Source organism: Elgaria multicarinata, chromosome 4 (assembly GCF_023053635.1).
Source record: "Elgaria multicarinata webbii isolate HBS135686 ecotype San Diego chromosome 4, rElgMul1.1.pri, whole genome shotgun sequence".
Taxonomy (NCBI): Eukaryota; Metazoa; Chordata; class Lepidosauria; order Squamata; family Anguidae; genus Elgaria; species Elgaria multicarinata.
Genome location: NC_086174.1, coordinates 81855818 through 81883008, shown reverse-complemented (window position 1 = coordinate 81883008; position 27191 = coordinate 81855818). Strand labels below are relative to the sequence as shown.

Sequence of the window (27191 nt, the reverse complement as noted above, 5' to 3'; positions counted from 1 at the left end):
TTCCAAACTTATAGTACTCAATTACCCAAGTTCATTATTAGAGAGAATGATGACAATAATAACATAGTTCATTGTCCTGTGCTTTAAATGCTTCTTGGAACTGACCGGGTTGTACATCCTGGAAAAAATGTATTTCCCAAAAACTTTCAGATCTCCAACTTCTTTCCCAAATTAGGGGAAACTGTTGGTGGTTCATATTTTCCCCTAAAAACATCAAATCCAATTCTTTATCAATCTTTGTTTGACTTATCTAGGACTAAAGGTTATCAACAGAACTTTGGCAGGGTAGAAAACTAAACTAAAGCTAATGCAACACTGCTGTGTGTTTTTTAAAGCTAACTATATGCTCCTATGCTTCAAGCATCTTTATTATTTCTAAAAATGTCATGTACAAATAAAGAAAACCATAGCAAAAAGGGATGACTTTTGGACAAAAGATATTAAATTCCCAAACATATAAACCTAGATTTCTTTAACTAGATGACATACCTTTATTACATGATGCTTTTCATGTAGTGCAGGTATCTTAAACATTTGGCACCAGTATGTAGTGTCTTTGTCTGGTATAGGCACCTGTCTTAATAAAAAGAAAAGAAAAGGCTAATATAATATAAAAGTCTAATTTTTGTTTCCCATACATTCAGCCAGCAGTTCCATCCATCTTACCCTGATAGTAAACGCAAAATCCAAAGTAACTTACGTCTTGGTTTGTCAAGTCAAAATATGGCAGGGAGGGAGAGATAATAGCATTCTTCTCAGGGTTCAGTAAACGAAGACTCTTTGTCCCTCGATTCATACCATGGTAATTTTGACTTCCCTCCCTAAAGTCTTTGTCATGGTATGCCCATATCAACCGCACTGTGCTCTCCTGGAAAAAAGAGAAACTTTACTGAATAGGTGTGTAAGAACAAATCTAAGCCTACTGTCACAGTTTACCATAGGAAAACTTTGGGCCTTGCTAGACCAGGCGTTAGCGCGGTGTGAGGCCCGGTTTCCCTCCTGTGCATCCAGATGATGCACAGGGGAATCCAGGGTCAGGCCGCGCTGAAACCTGCCTTAAGCCGGCATAAGCGAATTCGCTTATGGCCTGGCTTTTCTGCAGCCCCGGCCTGAGGCCGGGGCTGCGGAACGTCTAGCAGGGTCCGTGGCTTTTTGCAGCTGTTTGCTTACTCGCAAGTAGTCGGGAAAAGCCACGGACTGGGCACAGCGCTCATACGAGCGCTGTGCCCATCGGGCTGGGGGGGATCCGGGGGGGGGAGAGAAGGGCGGGGGAGAAGGCCGGACCCAGCAGGAGAGAGGGGGGGAGAAGGCTGGGCATCGGGGATGGCGGACGGGGGCAAGGGAAGGAGAGCCAGGCATCGGGGATGGCAGACGGGGGCGAAGGAAGGAGAGCCGGGCATCGGGGATGGCGGACGGGGGCGAGGGAAGGAGAGCCGGGCATCAGGGATGGCGGACGGGGGCGAGGAAAGGAGAGCCGGGGACAGGGGATGGGGGCGAGGGATGGACAGCCGGGGACAGGGGATGGGGCCGAGGGACGGACAGCCAGGGACAGGGCATGGGGGCGAGGGACGGACAGCCGGGGACAGGGCATCGGGGATGGGGTATGGGGGGAGGACGGCCGAGCGGGCAGGGGGGGCATCAGGAATTGTAGGGGGGATCAGGGGCAGGGGGAGCGGGGGGGGTTAATTTTTTTTTAAAAAAAACACTTACCTTGTCCGGCGGCTCTCTAGTGCACATGGTCCCTTTAAAAAAAAAAATGGCCGATGCTACGGGGCTTCCCGTTGCCTCGTCGCGTCGTGCGTCTAGAAGCCGGCAACGGCGCGTGCTAACTCTAGCACGCCGTCGCCCCTCCTCCCTGCCGGCTTATCTGGCAGGTCTAGCAAGGCCCTATATCAGTCTGTGTTTCTAAAAGGTCCTATTACTCATATTCTGATAAGATTCCTTTGGTGATATTTACAGGGTTCAAGTGGCATGACTGAATTCTAGAACATTCAGTTAGGAGATGAAAGATGCTAGCTTTATGGACCTGGAACCCCTCTGCTGTAGCATATTCCCTGATCCAAAACTACTCAGAAGTAAGTTCCACTGATTTCAGTGGACATTACACCTAGTCAAGTAGGTTTAGGATTGCATACTCACATTCAAGACTTTTATAGTTCTTCTTAAATAATCTTTTCTGAACTGTCCATAGAGCTTCGACTACGGGGTGGTATAGAAATAATAATAATAATAATAATAATAATAATAATAATAATAATAATAATAATAATGAATAATCTAAGCAGGCAAACTCCTAAACTCACCTACCCCATCCTAAGGATAATTACCACAATGGTTATGCCATTGTTAGCACAATGGTTAATCCAACCTGAGAATGAGTGATTCACAAATAACTTTATTTTTTATTCAATCAGCTTTATTCAAACTGTTTTACTTATTCAGTGTTGATTTAACTCTCAGTTCTCTCTGTCTCTTTCTCTGAGTCAGATTTATCATGAATTACTTTACCGTTATACTCTTGTCATTGGGGTCACAAGTGTGAAGCTGCCGGCTGAACGCTAGTATCGTATGGGTACTGTTTTCCATGGCATACTCCAGATGGTAGTCCTGCTGAGAGTCTTTTTTCAATGTTCTGTCTGCATTTGTAAAATAATCCTGTTGAAGACAGAAACCAAAACAGTATCCTGCTGTTATTCTTTTCTTTTTTATATAGAGACCTGAACTCCATAACCTTTTCAGTTTTCTGGGAAATTTTTTTTTAAATGATATGTTTAATTTTCTAAGCAAGTATTTTACATTAGCAAAGAGGAAAACCTCTGAAATTTAGGCTCAGTTTCTCTTAATTCTATACATATTATTTGGAGGTGCAACCCATCAAATTTATGTAGTGTAATGATGATAGCATTAATGGACTTACAGATAGAAAAAATATATGTTTAAAACAAAATAGCTACATAAAAAGACCCTCAAGAGAATGCTGTATTGATGGTGTTTCTTTGCATTAGTCTCATGGTTTGAAGAAGGTCCGTTTCAGTTTTGCTTTGCTATTACAGAATGTATAAACAAGGGATGGGGAGCATGTGGCCTTCCAGATGTTACTGAACTACAACCCCCCCCCTCCATCATCCCTCACCATTGGCTGTGCTGGGTAGGGCTTATTGGAGTTCAATGTCCTCTTCTGTTCCATTGTTTTAAAATCAAGAAATAAAAATGTCTTAGTTCCCATAGAACTTACTTCCCAGTCCATGTGCTGAGTCACAAGAGAGTAAACAAACCAGTTATCCTATAGCTAATTCATTTACTTTCAGGGAGAAAATATTAAATAGGAATATGATATTGTTGTACGCACTTCACATAGCCAACCACAGGAATGTTTTAAATCTTTTTCCTGAGGAAAGATTATCCTAGTCCTCAATGTAGCAGAAGAATGATACCATGCATAAGCTGCATCAGTAATGTGGTGTCATTAACCTCTTCACCTCTGAATTCTTTGTCATAATGTGCAGCTGGCTTTTTGATTCCAATCCTGGTGACTAGATCACCATAACTCCAGTTATTGGGTCATGCCTAATGCTGTCACTGAGCTTGTGGAAGCAGTTCCATCAACAGAACCACGAAGAAGGGCTATTTTCCCCTTTTTTCCCTGCAGCCTCTGTGCACCCTCAAAATCTGCTCCAGAGGGCTGGGAAACCCTCTGGAGCAGATTTGAGGGTAGCATGGAGAGAGGGAGAAAATCTCATGCGTTACTACTAGCACAATGTTGAATGTAACAAGTATCCTCTGTGATTGTCATTCAGAAAGAGAAGACTTAAAACTTTAGGCTGATAATTTTTTCTCTCGAATTTTTTCTTGTTAGCTTTCTAGGCCCTTTGTTGTCACTGGCAACACCCAGGTGTATTGACAGTATTCTATATAACAAGGATGGGGAACATATGGTCCTCCAGATGTTGTTGGACTGCAACTCCCAGTATCATTCACCATTGGCTGTGCTGGCTAGGACTGATGGGAGTTGCAATCCACCAACATCTGGGGGCCACACATTCCACATCCCTAGTATCTAATCATACTATTCTAACCAACACTTATGAAATATATAGGAGTGAGAGGACTATGGTGATGGCATATAATCATGCCAGCTCTAAGTGGTGTGTTATTAACAAGGCTTCAAATTCCTGTCAATCACAGGGAAAGAGGGTGGATGATGTGCTACTCATTATGGATTTAAGCTATCTATGTTATGACAAAGTTTTGCATGTTTTGTAGTAGTAATAGAAATCCTAAACCCTAAAAACCCTAAAAACCAATAACAACAACAACAACAACAACACAATCATAAGCAATCATAAACTACTGGATAGAGTCAAATAATCAGATATCTTTCATTCTCTGGAAATTGTGTAGAAATTGAAGCAACACATGTTAAGTTGATTTTACAGTGCATAAAAGATGTGGTGTATAATTCCCGGCAGATGAAGGCACTGAGGATGAATTGCTCCTCACATGCTGTTGACCCTGCTCTCACTCTCTCAAAAGGGATTTTCAGTTGATATGGTTTCTGATTAGTGCTATACAAAATGGCAGGGAGAGTAATTTCTTATGGATGTAGTAAAAAGATGTAAATAAGCCCTGTTTTATCCTTGAAGAATGTAAGCACAGCTGCAAATGGAACCTTGAGAGAGAGAGAAAATCACAGCTGTCATTGTAGGCTTGAACAGGTGTTTATATGAAGAATGAATCCTCCAAATACTTGACAACCTGCAATATATTTTGGCTCCTTCTATTAGTAATGTAAATGGGAACAAAACATTTAACTACATTGGGTCTCTTCAACACAAAGAACCACACATATATTTGATAGCCTGATTATACAAGTATGGCAGGGATTCTGGACCATTATGCTTGTGAAATTCTCATTATGTTCCAAGTGCTAGCTGTCATTCCATACCACAGAGTCAAACTTCTACAGCAGCCAGTTGGTTGGGTTTTAATGTAAGAAACACATAAGCACATAAGAAGAGATATGCTGGATCAGACTAAAATACTATCTAGTCCAGCATTCTGTTGCCAGTGGACAACTAGAGGTCTATGAAAAGCCCACAAGCAGGACATTAATGCAATTGCATCCTCCTGCTTGTGTTCTCTTGCAACTGGAATTCAGAAGCATACTGTCTCAGATACAAGAGGTAGCATATAGCCATCAGGACAGTAGCCATTGATAGTTTAATCTGCATAAATCCTGGTTGGTGGCCATCACTACATCTTGTAGTAGTAGATTACATAGTTTAACTATGAACTGTGTGAAAAAGTACTTCCTTTTATCTGTCCTGAATCTCCCACTAGTCATGGGATAACTCTGGGTTCTAATGTTATGAAAGACAGAGAAAAACGTCTCCCTATCCACTTTCTCCACACCATGCATAATTTATCACGTCCCCTCTCACTTGTCTTTTTTCTAAGCTAAAATCCCCAAATTGTCTATCCTTTCCTCATGTGGGAGTTGCTCCAACCCCTTGATCATTTTGTTTACTCTTTTCTTCACATGTGGTCATGGGTGTTGATTTAATAACACTCAAGTCTCAAACTGGCTCTTCAGTGCCACAGAAGATTAAGTCCAGGGTTGCTTCCCCCCAGTCAGTTCCATGACCAACTGTTCAAGTCATAATTGTTTGGGGTATCTGGAATGTTTACCTTTTTGTTGTGACCGGAAAATACATTTAACCAATCTATGTCTCAGTTCGCATGATACAGCACATCATGGGTAACAAGCTTCAGTGAGATGTCGTGTCACCAAAATTTAGACCGCTTTCTGTAGGTTGAGTTATTTTTCATGAACAAACCACCCTGATTACCTATGACTTGTTCTAAGGGCTGTTTCACCCATGATGGCTTGACAAGTCCTCTGAACCCAGCAGAGCCAACCCATCATGGGTTGTGGTGATTGGATACACAACTGTGCAGTAACAGTGGCAAAAAAATTCTGCCACTCTTCCTGATTGTGCCTGCCCAAGTTGCCTCAAGCCTTCCTCACCAGTGACAGCCCCGCCAATGGTTCCCCAGAAACACTTTAGATGGGTTGTCATTCATTTGCCAACACCATTTTTAATTTATTTTTCAACCCTGACATTTGCACAAATTGGGCTGTAGTTTGTTTTTTGCTCCAGGGATTTGCGCAAATGTGTTTGTAAATTCTTATTTTTATTACTTTTGGGTCAGTTTTTCATATTTGCGCAAGTGTGCACTAGGGCTGTCAGGTATATATAGCCCTGCCTTGTATGTTTCTGTTGTCAAAGGCAACTTGGACCCTATATGGCTCGGGTCCAGGTTATCTGAAAGACCGTATTCTCCCTTATGAGCCTGCCCATGCATTGAGATCTTCTGGAGAAGCCCTTCTTTCAGTTCCACCATCTTCACAGGTGCTTGGTGGGAACATGGGAGAGGGCTTTCTCAGTAGCTGCTCCAGTGCTTTGGAACTCTCTTCCCGGGGAAGCTAGACTGGCTCCCTCCTTGATGGGCTTTCGGAAGCAAGCGAAAACTTGTTTGTTCCAGCAGGCCTTTGGAGAATAATCTGGTCCTCCATCTATGTTAAGGACTTGTAGTTTTTTTTATTTAAAAATTCTGACATTTCTTTTCCTAGCTTTAAAATGTATATGTTTTAAATTTTGTAAGGCTGCCTTGAGGCCCAGTATTGGGCAAAAGGCAGGATACTACTACTACTACTAATACTAATACTAATACTAATACTAATACTAATACTAATACTAATGTACAGTATGAAACTTACAAGGTAATTGACAAGCAAGGACCATATATTGACTAATTTGTGCACCACTGACAGTGACAGATTTGGGAAAGGGAACAAGATTGGCCACTTAGCAAGATAATCCTCAGGGTTCTAAGTATTGATCTGACACTTGTGGGTGCCTTGCTTCCATTCCACACTTTCTTGAATCTCCTGCAAGTCCTTTTAAGAGAGATCTAGGATCCCCACTTTTTCAACTCTCACAAAATACTCACCAGTTGTAGCAGCAACATTTACACTCCCTTCAGCAACACTTTCAAGCTTCCTCCTAAATGTTACCTACCTCCTACATGTTTGATTTAAATGGTTAAATTAATGCAGGGGGGGCCTTATATGGCCACTCGAAAGCAAGTTTTTTGACATATAAAAATGACCAATAATCTATTAGCAACAACGCTGAGATGAAATCTAGGCATATAAAACTGACTTGTAACTTAAATTATTTGCAGAAAAACAAATTTGCATGGCCAACAATGTCCACATTTAATTTTGAGAATTCTATTCTAGATTTAATATCCATGTTTGAAAATGCATACAAAACATTTCCACAAACTTTCCAGTTTAGCTTACTTTTTATTGTTAAAAATATAAAAAAAATGTTTAAAATATAAAAAATTACCTTTCGCACACAAGTGCTCATCTCCTTTAAGGAAAAAACACACAAAATGGCAGGTGCGACGTCCTCTCCCTCTGAGGTTGTCACACGCCACATGTAAACAGAGGTGGAGATCTCATGATAAAAATATTGCGAGATCCTCACCCCTCCGTCACGCTAGACCCAGGCCGTTGCTAGACGGGGCTGTAGCGCGCATTACATACCATCGTCGTGTTTACATATCCACATGACGTTCACCAGGATCCGTGTTCATCCTGCGGTGAAACGTCTGTTTTCCCGTGTTTTATGAAACTGCTTTAAGTGCGGCTTTTTCTGTCGGCACGCGCTAATTTGGATACGGGAGGCAGAGGTGTGGGATGAAATGAGGTCAGCACAGTTTCCAGCGAGGTCAGCACTGGTCAGGAAAAGGCGTGCTAAGGTTTTTGGCCAAACCTCCTCCTCCATTTGCGCCCTGTCTGTAGCTGTGGCAGCGGCGGCTTTTTTAAAAAATCCAACAGGTCCGCTTTGCGCACGAACAGAGGACCGGAAAAGTGGCTGGCGAGCTGTTGGGGGGGTGTGGTGGATGTGTGGGATATGTGCAGCTTGGTACCTCTGTGTGGGTCACTTTTTGGGAAGGCGGGCATCCAACTGTAATGGGAAGTTGGTGACCTGGCACAGGGGGCAGCCACAGGTACCGTCCTCATGCCGGTGGTTTAAGCTGTGCAGATGATGTAAAAGCGAGCAGGGAATGATGGGCACGGTAGAGGCACACAGGGCTATGTGCCTATTGGTGTGGGTACGCAGCAGCTGGCTGTAAGGGGGCAATAAGCGAGGGTGGGTGGCCATTTTCCAGTGGCCATGCGGCGGCAGGCGAAAGGTCAGGGAAGCATCAGCCCAGGGTTGGGCACGTGCCCTGGGGCCCCTTTGCACTGTGTCAATACACTCCCCTATCCTTCCGACTGCATTTGCTGGGGGTGGGGAGTGACAGCAGCAGGCTGCTGATGCTGGTTTCACACCTCTGCTGGTGCAGAAACTGACGAGTCCCCCCCTTCTTTCTGCTAACGATGCCAATGAGCAGGGTTTGCCCTTCGGGGTAGACTCAGGAAGACTAGACGTCGTGCAGTTTGAATGTATTTTATTGAATACATGTGGTGCGAAGGACGTTGGGATGGGGGGGGAAGGGCACAGGGCCGGTCATCGCCGGCAAAACTCAGAGGCGTGATGGGATATGTGGGCGCAGAGTGCCCATGCAGACGACTGTCCTCGGATCACAGTATGCCTGTCATCACCCCCGAAAGCAAATGACAGCATTCCAGCCTTGTCAATGTTGCCGCTCAACAATGCCACTCGTTCCCATCCTCCTGCCACCGCTGGCCACGCCCCCTGTGAGTCATCCCCCAATCCCAACTGGCTCCCCTGTGCCCAGCCTGAGGGGGGGCGGCATGGAACAACAGCAGCAGCGCCACTTCAGCCGCCGCGGCCGCCACCACCAATCTACGCGGATTGCGCTCTTTCGCACTTGCGCAAATCGTGCGGCGGGCGGAAAAAACACACACGGAAATCAGGCCGGTGTGGCTGCACAACCCGTGCTTGACCCGACAGCACCACAACCGGAGCAAACTCCCGCAACCACCCCCCTTCAACACCGGGATAATCCACACAAGGTGTGGACCATGAGGCGTCACACCTAAACAGGAAAATCCGGTTTCACCCCTCCTCAAGCACGGAACATCCAGTAGGTCTAGCAAGGCCCCCAGTAGGTCTAGCTGAGGCCCTTAAGATACAATGATTTCCCTCAAGTTGCTCAAAGGCATGAAATGCCTCCAACCAAGCACCAGCTGAGACATAAAGTGTGTACCACACTGACACATCTCCCCCTTCTCCCTTTCAAACTCTTTTCTAAACATTCCTTTGTTGCTGTTGACATGAGTGCACTTAAAAGCAACATCAGTTCATTATTTTCTGGCCTTTTAAAATCTATTATGAGCATACTTCTACAACATCTCTAAATTAATTCTACAGGATACGTTTGCTAAACACATATTCTTTATTTTGGGTGTCAGCTAATGAGGAAGAGTTATAAAGAACACAGCACACTTTCAAGTACTAATGAAGAGCTATCCACAAAAGGATTTATGCCTCAAGTAAGGGCTATTTTTGTGTAAGAGTTGAACAGAAAGATTTTACAATGCAACCTTCTTGTATAACTTGCACAAAACAGGCATTCATAAAGAAGGATTACTCTCTGTAAAATGGATCGCTCAGCTACTACGTGCTGTGGCGGATGGGGATGCACAATTCCAGACGTGGGTGGAGACCGGGGAGGAGGCCTACAACTGACCAAGAAAATGCAAGCTGTGTTAATTCATGAACACAAAAGAGAGGGTTTTTTTTAAAAAAAAAAAAAGTTAGATACAAAAGTTAGAGCTGCCTTGAGCACACTCATGGCAAGTAATCTTTTGAAAAACTTACTTCAGCAATATTGCAAAGGTAATATAACTACAAGCACGAACAGATTGAGCAATTTCTCTGGGGCAGCACCCATCTTTACTCCATCAAGCATCTTTGCTTCACTGCACTGAGATGTGTACTGTATGTGTTTTCCCATATTCACATTAGCCTCACCAGTCTGCAGCTACATTACTACCAATAGCCTAAAAACGTGCCTGCGATATGTAGCAGCACTTCACGGTTCTATCCACTTTCCCCTGCTTAGCTCAACTCTCACTTTTTTCCCACCCCTCATCGAAGAGCTATTAAGCATGCTTGACAGACCCCTCTTATTTAGACATGAGCCTTTCATTTTCCAAATAGTTAGCGCTGGGCTCCCTGGAAGCTTGGCCACAAATGCATCATTCCCCTGCTCACTCTTCGCTCAGCCACACTTTTAAGGAATGTGTCGGCCTTTGGAAAAGTTGTTTTTTGTCTTTCTGTCTCCATAACATAATTGCAGCCTTCAACCTGATTGATCTATTTACAAGGAGGTAATACAATAGTCTTTCAAGTTCTGTTCTATCATACCAGTTACTGAAGCAAAAGCCCCAGGTAAAACACAATGGAAACTTCAAGAGGCCAAGAAAGATTCATTTACGTTTTTATTGTGCTTTCCTTGATCTATAGTACTTGGGAGCAGGGGCAGGGAACTATTGAAGGAAGTGGGGAATGTACGGAACCCATTCCTGTTTCTTTTTTCTTCTCTTTTTAACTATGAAAGAAGAAAGTTCAGGCTTGTTTATACATACTGGTGTGTATCTTTATGTATGTTTCTTATACTATGTAGCATTATTGCACTCAGATATTCCACAGTTCAAAGTTTCCATTGTGATTTTACAGATGTCAGTTACATTTAGCTATATCAAGCTTGTCTTTAACAATGGACTTGGTCGCCATGGGCAATCATGAATTCTATGGAGGTGAGTGAGCGGGTGAAGGAGAGATGGTTCACTCCATTCCTCCTCCACAGGCCTGTTCAGTTTCTGTGCTAGCTGGAGAGGAAGGAAATCCTCTTCTTCTACATCCAACATGGAAATTCAAAGGATGGTCAGGGGTAGGGGGACGTCCTCCTATCCCAATTGGTAGAAATCGTTTTCTTTCTTTCTTTACTAAGCTAGCCTGTACTTCCCTCCAACATGGCCAGCATGGAAATACAGGCTAGTAGCATGTTAGCAGGGAAGTATATATTTTGCTAGGTTAGCCACTTTTTTAAAAAAAAATATTTACAGGGGCATATTTACAAGGCTGATCTATCTTCTCATTGATGAAAGATAAGTAGCTTTATTTTTAAAAAAAATCATAAGAATTGCAAGCTCCTTGGGCAGTGACTTATCTTTTATATTCTTATTAAACTATGTAAAGTATCATTTATTATTTATTGTATTTATTAATAGCATTTATATACCAATCCACAACTAAACAGATTCCAGAGCAGTGAACAATAAAAGATAAAATGATAAAAGAAATAAAACATCGTATTAACATTTCTTATTTTAAAATAGAGTGCCAATAAAAACTGTGGATGGTCAGGCATGGAAGGCTTCCTGGAATAAAGCTGTTTTCAGGAGGCGCCAGAAACTACACAGCATTTGCACCTGCCTGACCTCCAGAGTCAGGGTTTTGCAAAAAGTGGGCCACCACACTGGAGGCTCTTCTCCGGGAGGACTCCAATTGGGCCATAGGTCCATGCAGAACCACCAGGAGCATGCCTTCTGATGACTTCAGTGACCAGGCAGGATTATAAGGCCATCATGTATATTGATGGTTTAATAAATAACAATAACAACAACAATTTAGTGTTGTCCCATTTAAGAACAGAAACACAGGCATAACTAAAGGGAAAATGTGATTAAACGTGTGCTTTGAAAAGGTTAACTGACAGTTTATTGACCAGTCTATATTTATGCACACTTAACTCACACTGAAATAAATGGGTTTGAGCTAGGTTTGGGAATAGTGCAATAAATAATGTGAACCTACTTAATTTTGCATTGTTTAGCCTATATGCTAACTGAAATTCAATTGTCCCTCAAAACTGGCACACGTCTAAATTTTGCAATGGAGTTCAATTAAAAAGTGCATACAAAAGCATATGTGAAAATAATGTCTTATATTCATAAAGTATTATTTTAGGCAAAATTGCTTGCAAAAACACTTATTAGGCCAAAATGCATACAAGGTGCATCTATTAGGAGAAATGTGCACAAAAATGCATATAAACGTTTGTGCGGACTTTAAAAAAAAACCTCAAACACATGTGGAAATTGAATAAACTTCACATTTCATTCAGTTCTTTCAGAATTTTAAATGGGTAAATGCCATTGAAATCTGGTAGCAATTTGTTAATGGTCTATTTGTCTGTTAAAATTAAGTAGAAAAAATATTTGCTGTTGCTGCATGGAGAAACATCAGAACCTGGATAAATGCAGCTCAGGCTTTGACAAGTACAGGAACTGTCCAATGCTATTTCAGATAGGATCATGCTACTGTTAGTCAGCCCATCTTGGGAATGCCTGGTCAGATGGCTGATGTTTTCAGAAATGAAATGGACAGAGATAACCATAGATAAAGTAATCATGCAGTGTGCACACACAGGGGAACTGCTCTGAAGTTGTATCCCTAGTATTTAAAGAAACACTACTTTTGTGTCTAGGAGTAAAGTAAGCATTTAAGGAGTACAGGGCAGAATCTCAGATACTGTGAATTAGAGACACCTTTCCCAATCCAGATGTTTTGGACTTCAACTCCCATCAGCCCCAGCCAGCATGGCTAATGGTGAGGAATACTAGGAGTTGTTGCCCAAAACATCTGCTAGGCACTAGGTTGGGGAAGGCTGAATTAGAGAGGGAGGCTATGGGTTCATCTACACCAAGCAGGATATTCCGCTATGAAAGTGGTATGAAAGCAGTATATAAAAGGCAGGAGACACACTACTGCTTTAAAGCAGTATTGAAATGCATTGACAATTGTTGGGGCCCATGACACATCTACACCAAGCAGGATATAGCTCTATGAAACGGTATGAAAGCGGTATATGGTATGTGTCATGGGCCCCAACAGTTGTCAGTGCACTTTAATACCACTATAAAGCAGTAGTGTGGCTCCTGCCTTTTATATACCGCTTTCATAGTGGGATACCCTGCTTGGTGTAGATGAGCCCTATGGCCCTTTCTACACCTAAAGGTTAGCCAAGGAAAATGGAGGGATCATCCCTGCCTGCTCCCAGGATCCCCTGTGTGGCATTTGGATGCACAGGAACGATCTCAGGATGATCCTGGGATATAGCGCTGGTGTAGACATGCCCTATGACTCATCATTTTGTAATTCATCTCACAGCTCCTGCTTTTACTATATCATTTGTTTCAGTCATGTATGAGTTTTCCAATCAACTATTAAATAGGTGTGAGAAGAACTTACTAATGGAACTGATAAAATTCAAAAGCATCTTAGCCCTGGAAGATAAAACTATAGCTGGAAGAGTGGATTACAGAGACCTGGTAAACAGGGGTATTTAGGAGTGTTGTGAGAGTGCTCCAGGCAGAGGGGCAAATACTGCATTACTAACATTATTTCTCACTAAAGTATAACTTTCTTTGAGAATCTGTGTACATGGACACATACTTTGGAGCTTGTCACCATTAAAAACTCTTAAAACGAGGGCTGCAATATTATAGCTATGAATAACTATCACTGAACATAGTTGGATTTACCTCTGAATAAATACGCATAGGATTGCTCTATCAGTGTGACATGAAAAATAGTCAATTGAGAATAGTAGGAACTATTAACACAAGCATGTCTTTGCCTAGTCCTCCAACTGGCACACTGCCCATCTGGTCACTCTACTACACCCAGATTTTCATCTTAAATTGACCAAGGGCTTAGCCCCAAAATGCATGAGCTCAGAACCTGTTTCAGTAGAAGGATTTGACCCTGGGAGATAAGTCTATTGATGAACTATGTCACACTTTTAAAACACACCCACACCCACACACAAAAACACTTTCAAATTGTTCTATTCTTTGCCGCATGAGTGTAGGACTGCAGTCTCCCCCCAATTAAAAAAAAAATCACACACACCACAATAACTCCACAATATACTTTAATGCCTGTAACACCTAATTACCATGTTACTTCTTTGTACTGACAACATAGACAACATAGAAAGTTCATTGTCTCTTAGAAAATGTACCTATTGGCACCAGGTGAATAAATGATACACTAAAGGATTACTCTGGAGAAGCAAACACATGAACGACATCACATTTCAATCCACACGCCCAACCTTCCCTGTCACAAGTGGTCTTGATTTGATAGCAGCCCCATCCCCGCTTGAACTCTCGATATATTTGAATGGACTTCATGTGAAGAGGAGCGTGCCTTTGAGACTACACAGAGTACACTACTGCCCCACAGTGAGGAACTCGAGTCTTTGAGCATGCATAGTGCACTATTACCACCCTGTAGTGAGGGACTCGAGCCTTTGAGCATACACAGAGTAATCAGTTGCCATCCCCAGGAACCTTCTTTTTTTTAAAAAAAAAAAAAAAAAGTAACGTGGCCAGGGCAAGGATGAATGAGCTCTCCTTCCTCCAGTGCCTCCTTCCTCGTGCCCCGATCGTGTTCCTTCCAGCTCGCCCGTGGAAGCCCAAGGTCGCCCTCCCCTCCCTCCGAGCCTGTTCTCCCCGCCGCCGCCGCCGCCACTACGACTCACCTGCAGGTAGGGCTTGCCCCGCTCGAGCCCGCCCACCACGATGTCCGCCGAAGCCATGGCTCCCGTCGGGGAGAAGCCGAAGCCCACGTAGCCCAGAGTGCGCACCTCGAGGCGGAAGGCGACGGCGCTGCCCTGCTGAGCCCACGAGAGCCGGTAGCGGGATGCCCCGTCCAGCACCGCGCTGTGCGGGTAGTGGCGCCCGGGCACCCCGGGCAGCCCCCACAGCAAGAGCAGCAACAGCGGCGGCGGCAGCCAGGGGCGCATCGTCCTGGCCGGCGCCGCGCGCGCTCCGACACGCAGGGGCTGAATTGGCGCCAGCGCGCACCTCACCGCCAGCTGGGGAAGCGCCTTCGACTGAGGCTGAGGCGGCGGCGGCGGCGGCGGCGGCTGCTGCTGCTGCTGCTGCTGCTGCCGCTTCTTGGCGCCTCCGCCGGGCGCTGCGCCTGCTAATTGGAGGGGGCGGGAGCCGCTCACCCCGCCCCTGCAGTCGCTGTCCTCGAGGGCTGAGGCAAATTGTGGGGGGGGGGGGAGCAGCCTGGCGATGGCGGGCGGGAGTTGAAAGGGCGAAAGAAAGAGCAGCGGGGCCGGCTGAGGAAAGAGACGGAGGAGAAGAGGTATTGGGTCGTAGCCGGAATCGGGTCGTAGCCAATGTCAGCCCTCCTCAGAGAAGACCCCTGGAAATGAATGAGGCTTCGGTGGGACTAACGTTGGATACCACCGGCAGGGCTAGCAAAGTCAGACACTCCTGTGACAGGACGATAGTCGAGGGGAGAAACTTTCCCCAACTCTCTGTCTCCACGTTGAGGAAATCCTGTGCGGGCCACGCCGGCTCCTGTTCCCAGGAATCTTGCTGCGAGCGGGTGGGCGGGGGAGCGGGGATCGAGAAAGGTGGCGTTGTGCTGCCGTCGGTCCGTTCAACCCCTACCCCGCGGCCCGGTCAAGGTGCGAGGCCAGCCAGCAGCTCTCCCCACACCCTGGCAGCCGAAAAGGCGACAGCAATCAATGAAAGAGCACCATAATCAGCTGCGGGGTGTGTGGTACTTTGTATATTGCTGCCTTTCCCAACATGGTGCCCTCCAGATGCTCTGGACGGCAACTCCTCTAACTCCCAGCCTTCATGGGCCATGTTGGCCGGGAATTGTGGGAGTCACAATCCAACCCGTCTGGAGGCGACCAGATATGGGAAGCCCGACCTAATCCTTATGGAGAGGTGAGAGTATGGGAGAAGCTAGTTCCATTACCAGCAAGCCTCATGGAGACAATGCCAGTGCACATGCTGCTTCCCCATGCCTCCAGAAGCCCAAATGACACACTGGTGTAACCTCTATCCTGCTTCCAGACAGGGGGGTTTTCAGGGTGTAAGATGCACCAATTTGGCATACTTGGTACACATGGGGAAAGGGGCTCAGCAGTTCTGGTTCCTTCTTTACTAGTCCAGCCAGCCAGTGTGGTGTAGTGGTAAAGTATTGGACTGGGAGTCAGAAGATCCGGGTTCTAATCCCCACTTGGCCATGGAAATCCACTGGGTGACTTTGGGCCAGTCACAGACTCTCAGCCCAACATACCTCACAGGGTTGTTGTGAGGATAAAAATGGAGAGGAGGAGGATTATGTATGCCGCCTTGGGTTCCTTGAAGGAAAAAAGGCAGGATATAAATGCAACAAATAAATAAATAAATAAATCAGGCTTAGGCAAAATCAGTGTGAGTGATAGATCTTAGGCAAAATCAGTGTGAGTGATAGATGGTACAAAAGACCATGATACAAAATCCCTGTACTAAATAGTATGTCTTTCACTTGATTCCCCACACCCTCACGCTCTCACACTGCTGCCACCGCAATCCAGGCAATTGAGCACACAACCACAGCGTTGAACCATTAATGAGGCAAGCTGCAGTCTGGACAAGCTAGAGCATATCATGCAATCAGCAGGGTGGGAACATTAGTTATTTGGACGGTTTATGCTATTGTATCTTGAGGGCTCAGGGCAGGTCACAACATAGTGAACAGTACTGATTCCAAGAGATTTCAATAAAAATCACATGAAAAACATTGACCGTAAATACTCAACTGCTTCATACCATTTTAACCACCTTGTCACACTTGCAATGAGGATGGAGAAAGTGTGGATTTTTATCACCCTATGCATGCTTATGGGGATAAAATGGGATGTGTTTGTTCTTGTTCTTAGCAAATAGGAATAAGTGGGAATATTAGTCTGGATACAGTTAATAAGGTGTAAAATATTGTAATCTTGTGTATAATAATGTGACATGATCAGCCTGAACAATGCAAGTGCCAATCCCACATAGGACACCTGTCAATTTACACTAAAACACTTTAGAGCTGATTCACATGATCACTTTAACCCGTAGGATGTAGAGAAGTTATCCTAAATTAGTCTTTTGAACTAATTCAGTCCTGGAAAACTTCTGAAATGCCTGCTGAGCCAGCAAGTGATAGGTTGTTGGAAGCTGCAAGTTGATTCATCAACAAGGTGAGGTTGTTTGCCCAGTAGCCATCTGAACTGGGTAACAGAAGTGTCGGATCTATCTATCTAGGGATGGGTAAGGGAGAAGGAGAGAGAGAGAGGTAAGAATCCTAGCACCAGTGTTGTATCATTTAAACAACACTTTGGGCCTGTTCAGACGATTATGGGGGGTGGGGGAGGGTAATGGAACCATGACCAATACACCCACCCACATCCCATGAGCAGCATGGTTCCCTTACCCATTCCCCACTCCCAGGAGTCACCGCAGCGGGAATCAGGTTGCACTGGTTGCTGCAGCCAATGCTATGTGACAGCAACCATGGAGTTTGGCTAGATCATCTCTGGAAGTTCAGGATGCTCTACGCAGCTGTCTCAATGGTCGCTGTGATTTCTCAATGGAAAGGCCAATTGTATCTATGGAATGCCCATCACATGGCACAGTAACCCAGCTTCCCCATTCCTATGCAAGGCTTATTCAGGAAAGGAAGGCATGGGGCTGGGCTGGATACCTGAAGATGAAGCCGCTGAACTTCCAAACACAGACTATTAGAAACAACTGCCTAGTCAGCAGGAGAGAAAGAAAAAGTTATCTGTCACCGTCACTACCGCTTTAAGTAGTCTACTGTTTTAATTAGGGCTGTGTACCGTTTCAGATCCGAACCCCGAATCCGAAACAAATAGAGATGTTTCGGACCATTCCAAAATGGATCTGAAATGGTTCAGCTGAGGTCTGAAACGATCCAAAACTATTCCAAAATGTTTCGGAAGTATTTGGAGCTTCGGATGCCATTTTAGTTCAAACTGCGTTTTGTTTTGCCATAGGATTACATTGGCCTAAAGAAACGCCTATAACTTTTACCTTCCACACATGCTCAAATGTCTTTCTTGGAACATAGCAGGCCGGAAGGGGAAGATTAGGGACAGATCATTTATTAATTACATCCAATCCTTTGATATTGTTCTGCTTCAGGAGACTTGGGCTTGTGAACAGATAACTTTCAATGGGTATATTGCTACATCACTGGCAGCAACTAAATCCTTAAACAAAGGTAGGCCCAAAGTAGGATTGCTTTGTCTGCTTTCTGCATTCCTTAATGTGGACGTGGTTGCACTCCCTAACTGTGGTACTGTTGCTATGGCAACCCTAATTAAGAGTAGCCTATAACTTTTTTATTTTTAATGATAGAACAATGAAGTTTGGTGAGCTTACACATACCTTGGAGATGCTTATGCGTGTCCAATTTTAGACAGATCTGTCCATTGGTTTTCTTGCAATGAATTTAAAAAAATGTGAGTTCCAGTTATTTCAAAGTGCTATAACTTCCTCATTTTTCCAGAAATACACATGTAACTTTGCATCATCATAGAACCTAATCAGGGCTTGATGCATGGCAATTTTGAAGCACATCCACACATCCACTGATTTTTAGGATTATTTTAAAGATTTTACCCTCAAACCATCCCCCCATTTACAAAAATGCATTTATCTCCGTCACTTTTAAAGGCAAAGTCACATAACTTGACAACATGATAGATTCTAAGTATATCCTTAGGCATGGCAATTTTGAAGCACATGGCTTCATCCCCTGATTTTTAGTGAATTTCTACAACTCAAACCTCATTGAGGACTAGTATCTTGAGAGGTAGTTTCTCCCCCCCTCAAAAGAAATGACATTACAGATACAGACTTGAAAATTAGCACCATAGTAGGTCTTCAGAATGGCTTGATGCATGGCAATTTTGAAGCACGTAGGTCCATCCGCTGACTTTTAGTGATTTTAAGGGTTTTAGCCAAGTTCAGAAAGCTCTGTGCGTATTGGCAGCCGTGATTGACAAGTTCTTACCTAAATTGGCAGGAGGAAGTACAGGCTGTCCTTTGTATTGCCTGTGTTCCTTTGCTTTTTTCAAATGGGGGGATGGCCTACTATGAAGACCTACTATGGTGCTAATTTATATCTATATAAATATATTTATATTATGTTTTATATCTGTTGCTGTATTTTAAATCTTTGCACTGCTGCTTAATAATAATAATAATAATAATAATAATAATAATAATAATAATAATTCTTACCCACCTCTCCATCTGGATCGGATCTGGTTATTATTTTTATTTTGTTCTGTGGTTTTGAACTTTTATATTGTATTTTTATATTATAATTTTATATTATAACTTTTATATTGTGTTGCTTGTTACATTTTTAATTGTTGTAAACCTCCCAGAGAGCTTTGGCTGTTGGGCGGTATAGAAATGTCCTAAATAATTAATTAAAAATATCAGAGCAGCTGAAGAAAGGAGAAGCTGAAATGGTTTCCTTTAAGTTTTTAATATTTCTGTTTTGTAAGTCACTCTGATATATATAATTCATCTGTGCCTAATTCATAGGAGTCCCAGATGCACACACATTGTTGAGTGCCACTGCTTAAAGTGCTTATAATGTGACACGTCATAGTGGTAAAAATTAAATGGAAATTTTTTGAGTGCCAGGTGTAATGCCTCAATATGCCGGATACTCACAAGTTATAAGGGTCTGTGATAATCCTCATGATGACGGCTGTTCATACAAATAGCACTCTGGATACTAGTGGCATTAATATACGTTACAGCACAATCCAAAAGAGTGACGATAACACAAGCTTACCACTCCTATATACTACTTGGTAAAACTTTTTTTATTTACCCTCCACTTTCACAGTACTTTAGTGCCAACTCTGTGGAAAATGAATATAGCAAAGAGACAACTTATGGAAAATGGAAAACATGTTGAGAGATTTGTTATGATAGCATTAACGACAAACCACACACCATTGGGGGGAAAGCAGGAAACTTCCAAAAGGTTTCCATATTTTGGGCAATCCCCATTCAGAAGCACAAACAATGAGCTCCATCACACCTACCCTTTTTCCCTTGTATGCATCCGCGATTTCCACCTCTGTTTTATTTGCATGTCAAGCGCTGGTCACTTTCATGTCTGTGCATTCTTGCACTATTTCACCTGGTTTACCTTTTCACCTGCGCCGGCTCATGCTTCCTTGTATCACCACTGCACTCTCCCCACCCCACCCTTTTCCTTCCCCCTCCAATTCATTGGTTCTTGTGGTTGATGGAGATTCTGATGGACGTGGGCACCTTCACCCCTTGCTCTAGTTTTGTTGTCTACTGTTTTAACGTTTTAATGTTTGATTGATTAGTTGCAATTTCTGCCTTTTGAGGGGGAGAATTAGCAATGAGAGAGCAATGAGAGTGGGGATGGAGCAGCAGAAGTACGTTCAATCATCTCAGCAAACCCTCCTCTTTCATCAGCAAGACCACCCTTCATAGACACCCTCAAGAAGGGAGGTTCTGTAACATAGCATGAGGACAGCAATACACGGGGATGGAAGGGCAGTTCTATCCCATGTGAAGAAAAAAATACTGCACTTCCCCCACCCTAGAAAAACATGGAGGCGAGATGACTGCAGGACAGGGACGATGTCATGTGAGGGTCACAGGGCAAAATGGTAAACAAGGCAGGATGACAGTGAGATAAAACACTGGTGTGATGGAGTGCGATGTCTTCTGGAATTATGTCCCATTCTGAAGCAGATTATTTTATTCTCATTCATGTATTTAGACATTAGGATAATGTAGGAAATATGCAGGAAGCAGCAATTGGATTGCTTCCAACCACACTTTTCACCCTTCAGTTTGTAAATGAAATGATGTCATCATCTTAGAATTAAGGAGATGGGAGCTATTACTAAGCAAAGTAATGTAACTAAGAAAAGATGACAGATTTTAGAAATCGGTAGCACCATTTTTCTATGCCTTGTGTGTGGTATGTAGTTCACAAACAGAGCTGCATACACCACACTGATAAAATAAGGCATGAGGTCACATGTTTCCACTTAGCCTTTTAAACTCACTTTTTGAAATCTTCTCTTCAAGCTGTGCCATGCAGACATTTTCAGCTGAAATAGTTTCTGCTCCAGGCCCTCACATCTTCCTCTCAAACACCTTCCTTCATGGCTCATGGTTCAATGGGGCAGATGTTCTGAAAACATCTCTGAAGCCCTGAAAATGTGTCCCCTGAGCCTTCAAAGAGCATTGCCTCCAAGCTATCAGGCTTTTTCACACACTTATGTCGCTAGTTTAAGACTCATATATCCATCAGTGGCCTGTGTTCTAATTTGTTTGGAAGCTAGCAAGCCTTACAGAACTATATCCAGAGAAGAGGTAAAGGACCTCTGGATAAAAGCAGAGAGAGGCAATTTCAAGCTAATAGAGTGGGGAAACCTCTTTTTAAAAAGTGGTCCAAGTTGGATTGCTGTTACTGTCAGCAGTGCATAACTTTGAGAGTGCAGTTTACACTGAGTTTCAGGGTTAAACTTACTTGAGTCTATAAGAGGATATATTGAATGGATATCCAAGGGTTTTAAAATGAAGCCTGGATTATAGAAGGATCTACTGAGTGCATTAATTCTCAGTAATCACAGTTCCCATAACTGCTGCTCTAATTTATCCAAGATTATAGCTTTCTCAGACCATCAATCTAGGGTTCTCCATGCAGGCTTTTTGCAGGACTTGATTGCATGTGCAGAACCTATGTGTATACAGTTTCTATATCCATGGGGTTTGTTTACATAGTCCATCAAATGCATATATATATATATATATATATATATATATATATATATATATTGTTGTGGGATTTGCCACTGCCACCCCTCTCCCACATACATTCATTTATCTTATATTGATAGTTTGAAAATAATAAATATTTATTATTCCCTCTCCTATAGATGGTACTCATAGAAGGGTCCTCAACTGACCATCTTAATGTACGGGCAGGTGGGTATGGGAAATAGCGCTTCTTCAGGTACTTGGATCCCAAGCCATTTAGGGCTTTAAAAGTAAGCATCAGTACCATGAATTGGGCTCAGAAGAGAATAAGCAGCCAATGTAATTCTTAAAGAATTGGTTTAATATGGCTCTACTTAGATAAAGCAGTCAGAATTCTAGCAGCTGAATTCTGCACTAATTGAAGCTTCCGAATCATCCTCAAGGACATACAATGTGTTACAGGTAATACAGCCAAAAGGTTACCAGTCTGTAGATCACTGTAGTGAGGCTATTCCTGTCCAGGAATAGCTGCAGTTGGTGAATCAAAATTGCTAGATTAATAATTGTCATGATAGGAACAATATAAATGTTAAGGTAAATGTAAGCTACTTATTTAATATTGATGTATTTCTAGAAAGTGTTTCTAGAAAGAGGGCTCCTAGAGTAATAATTAGAATGCATTGTGCAGCTATTACATCTTTTTCCCTTCTTAACAGATTGTCTGTAAAAAGAAAGACAGAAGAAGGAGTGGGAAAATATGGGTATGCTGTCAGTAATGTTGTGTAGATGCCCTGTAAAATTCCATGGATGTGGCAGGGTAATGGTGTGATAAAAGCCTCATCTGGAAACAACCTAGGAACAGGGAACATTTTTCCAACAAGGACAACATTCCTTCAGAGGTAATCTGTCAGAGGACTCATGTGAGCAGCACCAGAGACATCAACACTCTTTCTTTATCTTTCCTCTTATGATCATCACTGCCCCATATTGTTTCCTTGAGCTCCTCTACACAAGCAATTTATTGCATGCTCGTCATTGGTCACTCACAGAAATTTTCAGGTCCTTTACATGACATTGTCAACCTCCAGGGTCTCTCCCATCCTTCCCCCCTTTTACCCCGCCTTCAAAATTATTGGAGGTAAACTGTAATAAAAGTTAATGGCACTATATTGTCAGTCTGTAATGTCGGCATAGTGCTATAATACAGTCAACTAAATGGTGCTGTTTCATTGCTCATTGCTGAGAAAGGAAGTTACAATTCCAAATCACATGTTCACCATCTAAAGGAGCCCATTGTAAACTTGTAAAGACTCTGGAAAAAGAAGGTCTGGTAAGGGTGCAGGAGTTTTGCTTAATGTAGAGAAGCTCTTTGTTTCTTTCTCCATCCACACAAACACATAGCATCCCTTCAGACACAGACACACCATTCGTTCATATACACTCTTTATCCCTATCCATACATAAATACATGTACAGGTATGCACACCCACACACCCACACACGCATCATGAAATAGATGACTTTTGTAAGTGTGGATCCTCCTGCTTCTGCCTATATCAATAAACTTTTAGGAGGGTGGAGGGGAAAGACCCTGTGATCCTGATGCAGATTGGTCCTTCCCTCCCACATGCAATTTGCATTTTACTATTTGTTGCATTTTGCTACGTCTTTCTGAAACATGTAGTTTGACCCTCAGCACATTTCCCTCCACAATATCGAAAGCAGATAAAGTGAAAAGAAGGCAAGTAAGGGTGCAATCCTATGCATGTTTACACAGAAAGAAATTCCAACAGCCAGCCATTTGTAATCAGCTTGTTTTATGTATAGTTAAAGATTTTCTATTTTAAAATCCTATTTGATTGAGACTTTTGTGTAACTTGAAAGCACGCTTAAGAGAAGTTGCAGTGATTAAGATTGGCCTGATAGAAGAGGTCAACATGACCACACTTGCCTATATACTAAACCATACTCTCATTGCGATGTGAAAGAAAGAGGTGAAAAGTAAGAGTACTATTAGGGTACAATTCTATCCATGTTTGGGCAGAAAAAAAGTCCTACAACACTCATCACTGCTGGCTGGGGAATAGTGGGAATTGCAGGATTTTCTTTCTGTCTAAACATGGTAAGATTGCAGCCTTATTTGCTTTGCTTTCCACTTTATCTGCTTTTCACATTAAAAAAAAGCCCTGATGAGGATCAAACTACATGTTTCAGAATGCTGTAGCTAGCAGCTATGTCTCATTTTTTTCTTATTAAAAATATGCATGGGAGGAACAATCTGGATTGGAATCCTAGCCCCCATCTTGAAGGCAGCAGGTACGCACCATGAGGCCCCGGGCTCCCAAATTGGCACTTCTGCCTGGTATCTGCATGGGAAGGAGCGCCAATGTGAGTTGCCGCTGCTGCCACCGGCAGACCAAGCACTGAGGAGCAGGGAGGAACAGGGCAGCTGGCTCTCCTCCCTCTGACCTCTCTCTGGCTGCCCCATTCCTCTCCCCCCATGGTTTTTTTTAATCTGTAGATGCAAACCTTCGCATCTTCAGGTTAAAAACTTAAAAAATGGGGGGAGGAACAGGGCAGACAGAGCAAGGTCAGAGGGAGGAGAGCCAGCTGCCCCATTCCTCCCCCCTCCCTGGTGCTTGGCTCAGCTGCCCCATTCCTCTCCCCACTGGGTTTTTATCTGTAGATGCGAACCTTCATATCTACAATTTTTTTAAAAAAAACAGGCGGGGGAGAGGAATGGGGCAGCTAGAGTGAGGTCAGAAGGAGGAGAGCTGGCTGCCCTGTTCCTCACCCCTCCCCGGTGCTTGGCCTGGCAGCGGTGGCCTCCCTGCTGCCCCATTCCTTTCCTCCCACCCACCCTTTTTTAATTTTTTTTTAATTTATTTACAGAGTTGAGTCGGAGTTGGAGCTCCCTGTCTGCCCCCTTCCCTGTCCAGCCCAACCGATGGCGACCAATCAGGGGGCGCCATCGGCTCCAAAACCAAAAAAGTTGGGGTAAATGCCCGACATTTTTAAAGCGGAATTTCTGGGGTTTGCCCCCGGATGGCTTCGCAATGTTAGCTGCGTCATGTAGATGACCTGCTGCCACTCCAAATCCACCCCGGGGCAAACCCTCCGTCAAAACAAGTCCCTAGTGTGGGATGGGGCTAAAACCACACACACACATGCACACACACCTTTAGCCCCCACTGTAGTCTCTGATTCAGATTGGAGACCCCACACCAGCAATTTGCATTTATCCTATTTTGGCAATGCAGATTTTAGACATGAAGGTTCCAACGCAGATCAGGATCGCAGCAGGAGGCAAAGGGTTAAAGTCCCATACCTTGCATACTAGGTCCCCATCTGGTTTGGGCTTACTTTTGAATAAGGAAAAAAGTTGTAGCTGCTAGCTATGTCTTTAAAGTAATGTTTAATGAGAGCCTACTGTGGAGCAGGGTGGTTCCATCACGACCATTTTGCAGATTACTGCCTAAGCAACACAGAGAGTTCATTTAACTGACTCATTCCAATTTACATTCAGAGCTTCACAATATTACTAGCTAAACTGCTAACATGCTGAATTAAAATTGATTTATCCTCTAGCTGACCTACAGCATTTTCCACTGAAAAATATGGGAATTGGTGCACACACTTTGGTAGTTTAAATGCTTACCACTAGAGAGAGGGTGGTATTTTCCTGCAAAACCATAGCACAAGGCAAAATATATGGGAACAGATAAGCCTCTATTGAGCCATAACGGCTGCTAGGAGCAGGGGCTGAGCTGTGTGTGTAGGAGGATGTTGATCTGGCCTATATCTCTGCCCTGACTTGCCTTTTCTCCTTGTCATCTCTGTACATTTCCCATGGCACAACATATAATATGCCTAGCAGGCCAGCTTATTTTCCACCCCGGAGTATGCTGTTGTTTTTCTTGGTGGGGCTGGATAATGTGCAACATAAGTTTGAGCAACTGGACAGCTTCAGTTATTGTTTCACATTCTACTGATCCACCACCCATGAGATCCCCAGAGTGCTCTCGCTCTCTGTCACGCAGGCACGCACGCACACACGCACACACATATCAGCTACATCTGGAGTAGATGGTGTGTGTCACCCTACATGCTCTGATAGCCTCTCCATTCAAAACATCAAGAGAGATCTCCAACTATCTCTTAGCTAGCCATCAGCTCTGACTAAGAATGACACATCCAAGGCCATTTAGTAACCCAACTTACAAAGAAATGATTGGACAGCCACAGTCAACATAGGGTTGAATCTAGAATCTGTCCTCCATGAGGAGAAGGGACCTTCTATGAGAGAAATGCCAGCAACCATCACATGCCATCTGCTGTCAGCTCAATGTCTTCTTGCAGAAGGTTACTCCACCCAATCTAGGGGATCTCCTCCTTTCGCTCAACCACAGCTTACTCTATTCAGCAGGGTCTTCTGATTCCTGTGTAGCATTTTCAGGGTGTTGGAAGAGATACTGCAGGAATCAAAGGATGAGGAAGTAAATCTACATCCAACCCATCATGTTTAAAAGTGCCATGCTCATCCATGCTTTAAATCAATCAATCAATAAAATCCCATGAGGGTAACATATAGGCTATACATCTATGGAGATAGTACAGCAAGAAAACTATATCTACACAGCACAAGGACAGACATCATGCTAATCATGCTAATTGATCATGCTTATTTATTTATTTATTTATTTATTGCACTTATATACCACTCCCATAGCCAGGGCTCTCTGGGCGGTTTACAGAAATTCTAAAATTAAGATAAAAACGAGTATACAAAATTTAAAATTCCAAAACACAGAACATACACACATAAAGCATTAAAAACCGTTAAAAAACTAAACATGTGGGTGATTAAGATGTGCCGCCATATGCCTGGGCAAAGAGGAAAGTTTTAACCTGGCGCCGGAAAGATAGCAGTGTTGGTGCCAGGCGAGCCTCATCAGGGAGATCATTCCATAGTCTGGGGGCCACCACTGAAAAGGCCCTGTCCCTCGTTGCCACACTCCGAGCCTCTCTTGGAGTAGGCACCCGGAGGAGGAGCTTAGATATTGAAGTAGTGACCTGGTATATTCACGTCGGGAGAGGCGTTCCGTCAGGTATTGTGGTCCCAAGCCGTGTAAGGCTTTATAGGTCAAAACCAGCACCTTGAATTGGGCTCGGAAACATACAGGAAGCCAGTGCAAGCGGACCAGAGCAGGTGTTATATGGTCGAACCTTCTGGTTCCTGAAATCAATCTGTCTACTGCATTTTGCACGAGCTGCAGCTTCCGAACCATCTTCAAAGGCAGCCCTACGTAGAGTGCATTGCAGTAATCTAACTTGGAGGTTACCAGAGCATGGACAACTGAAGCCAAGTTATCCCTGTCTAGATAGGGGCGTAGCTGGGCCACCAACTGGAGTTTGTAGAACTCCATGCCACCGAGGTCACCTGAGCCTCAAGTGACAATGATGGATCTAAAAGAACCCCCAAGCTACAAACCTGCTC

At 43.6% G+C, this 27191-nt stretch overlaps 1 protein-coding gene across 1 annotated transcript in view; it reads right to left on the bottom strand.

Moving 5' to 3' along the window:
- The window catches only part of MOXD1 (monooxygenase DBH like 1), a 51748-nt gene extending 36801 nt beyond the window's left edge, over positions 1-14947 (bottom strand). Inside the window, exons 1-4 of the mRNA XM_063125714.1 lie at positions 14602-14947; positions 2509-2655; positions 701-868; positions 490-573 (exon numbers count right to left, since the gene is read on the bottom strand). Coding sequence (XP_062981784.1) covers positions 490-573; positions 701-868; positions 2509-2655; positions 14602-14865 — 663 coding nt within the window. The 5' untranslated portion in view covers positions 14866-14947. The remainder of the gene's footprint in view (positions 1-489; positions 574-700; positions 869-2508; positions 2656-14601) is intronic.
- Between the last annotated feature and the right edge of the window lie 12244 nt (positions 14948-27191).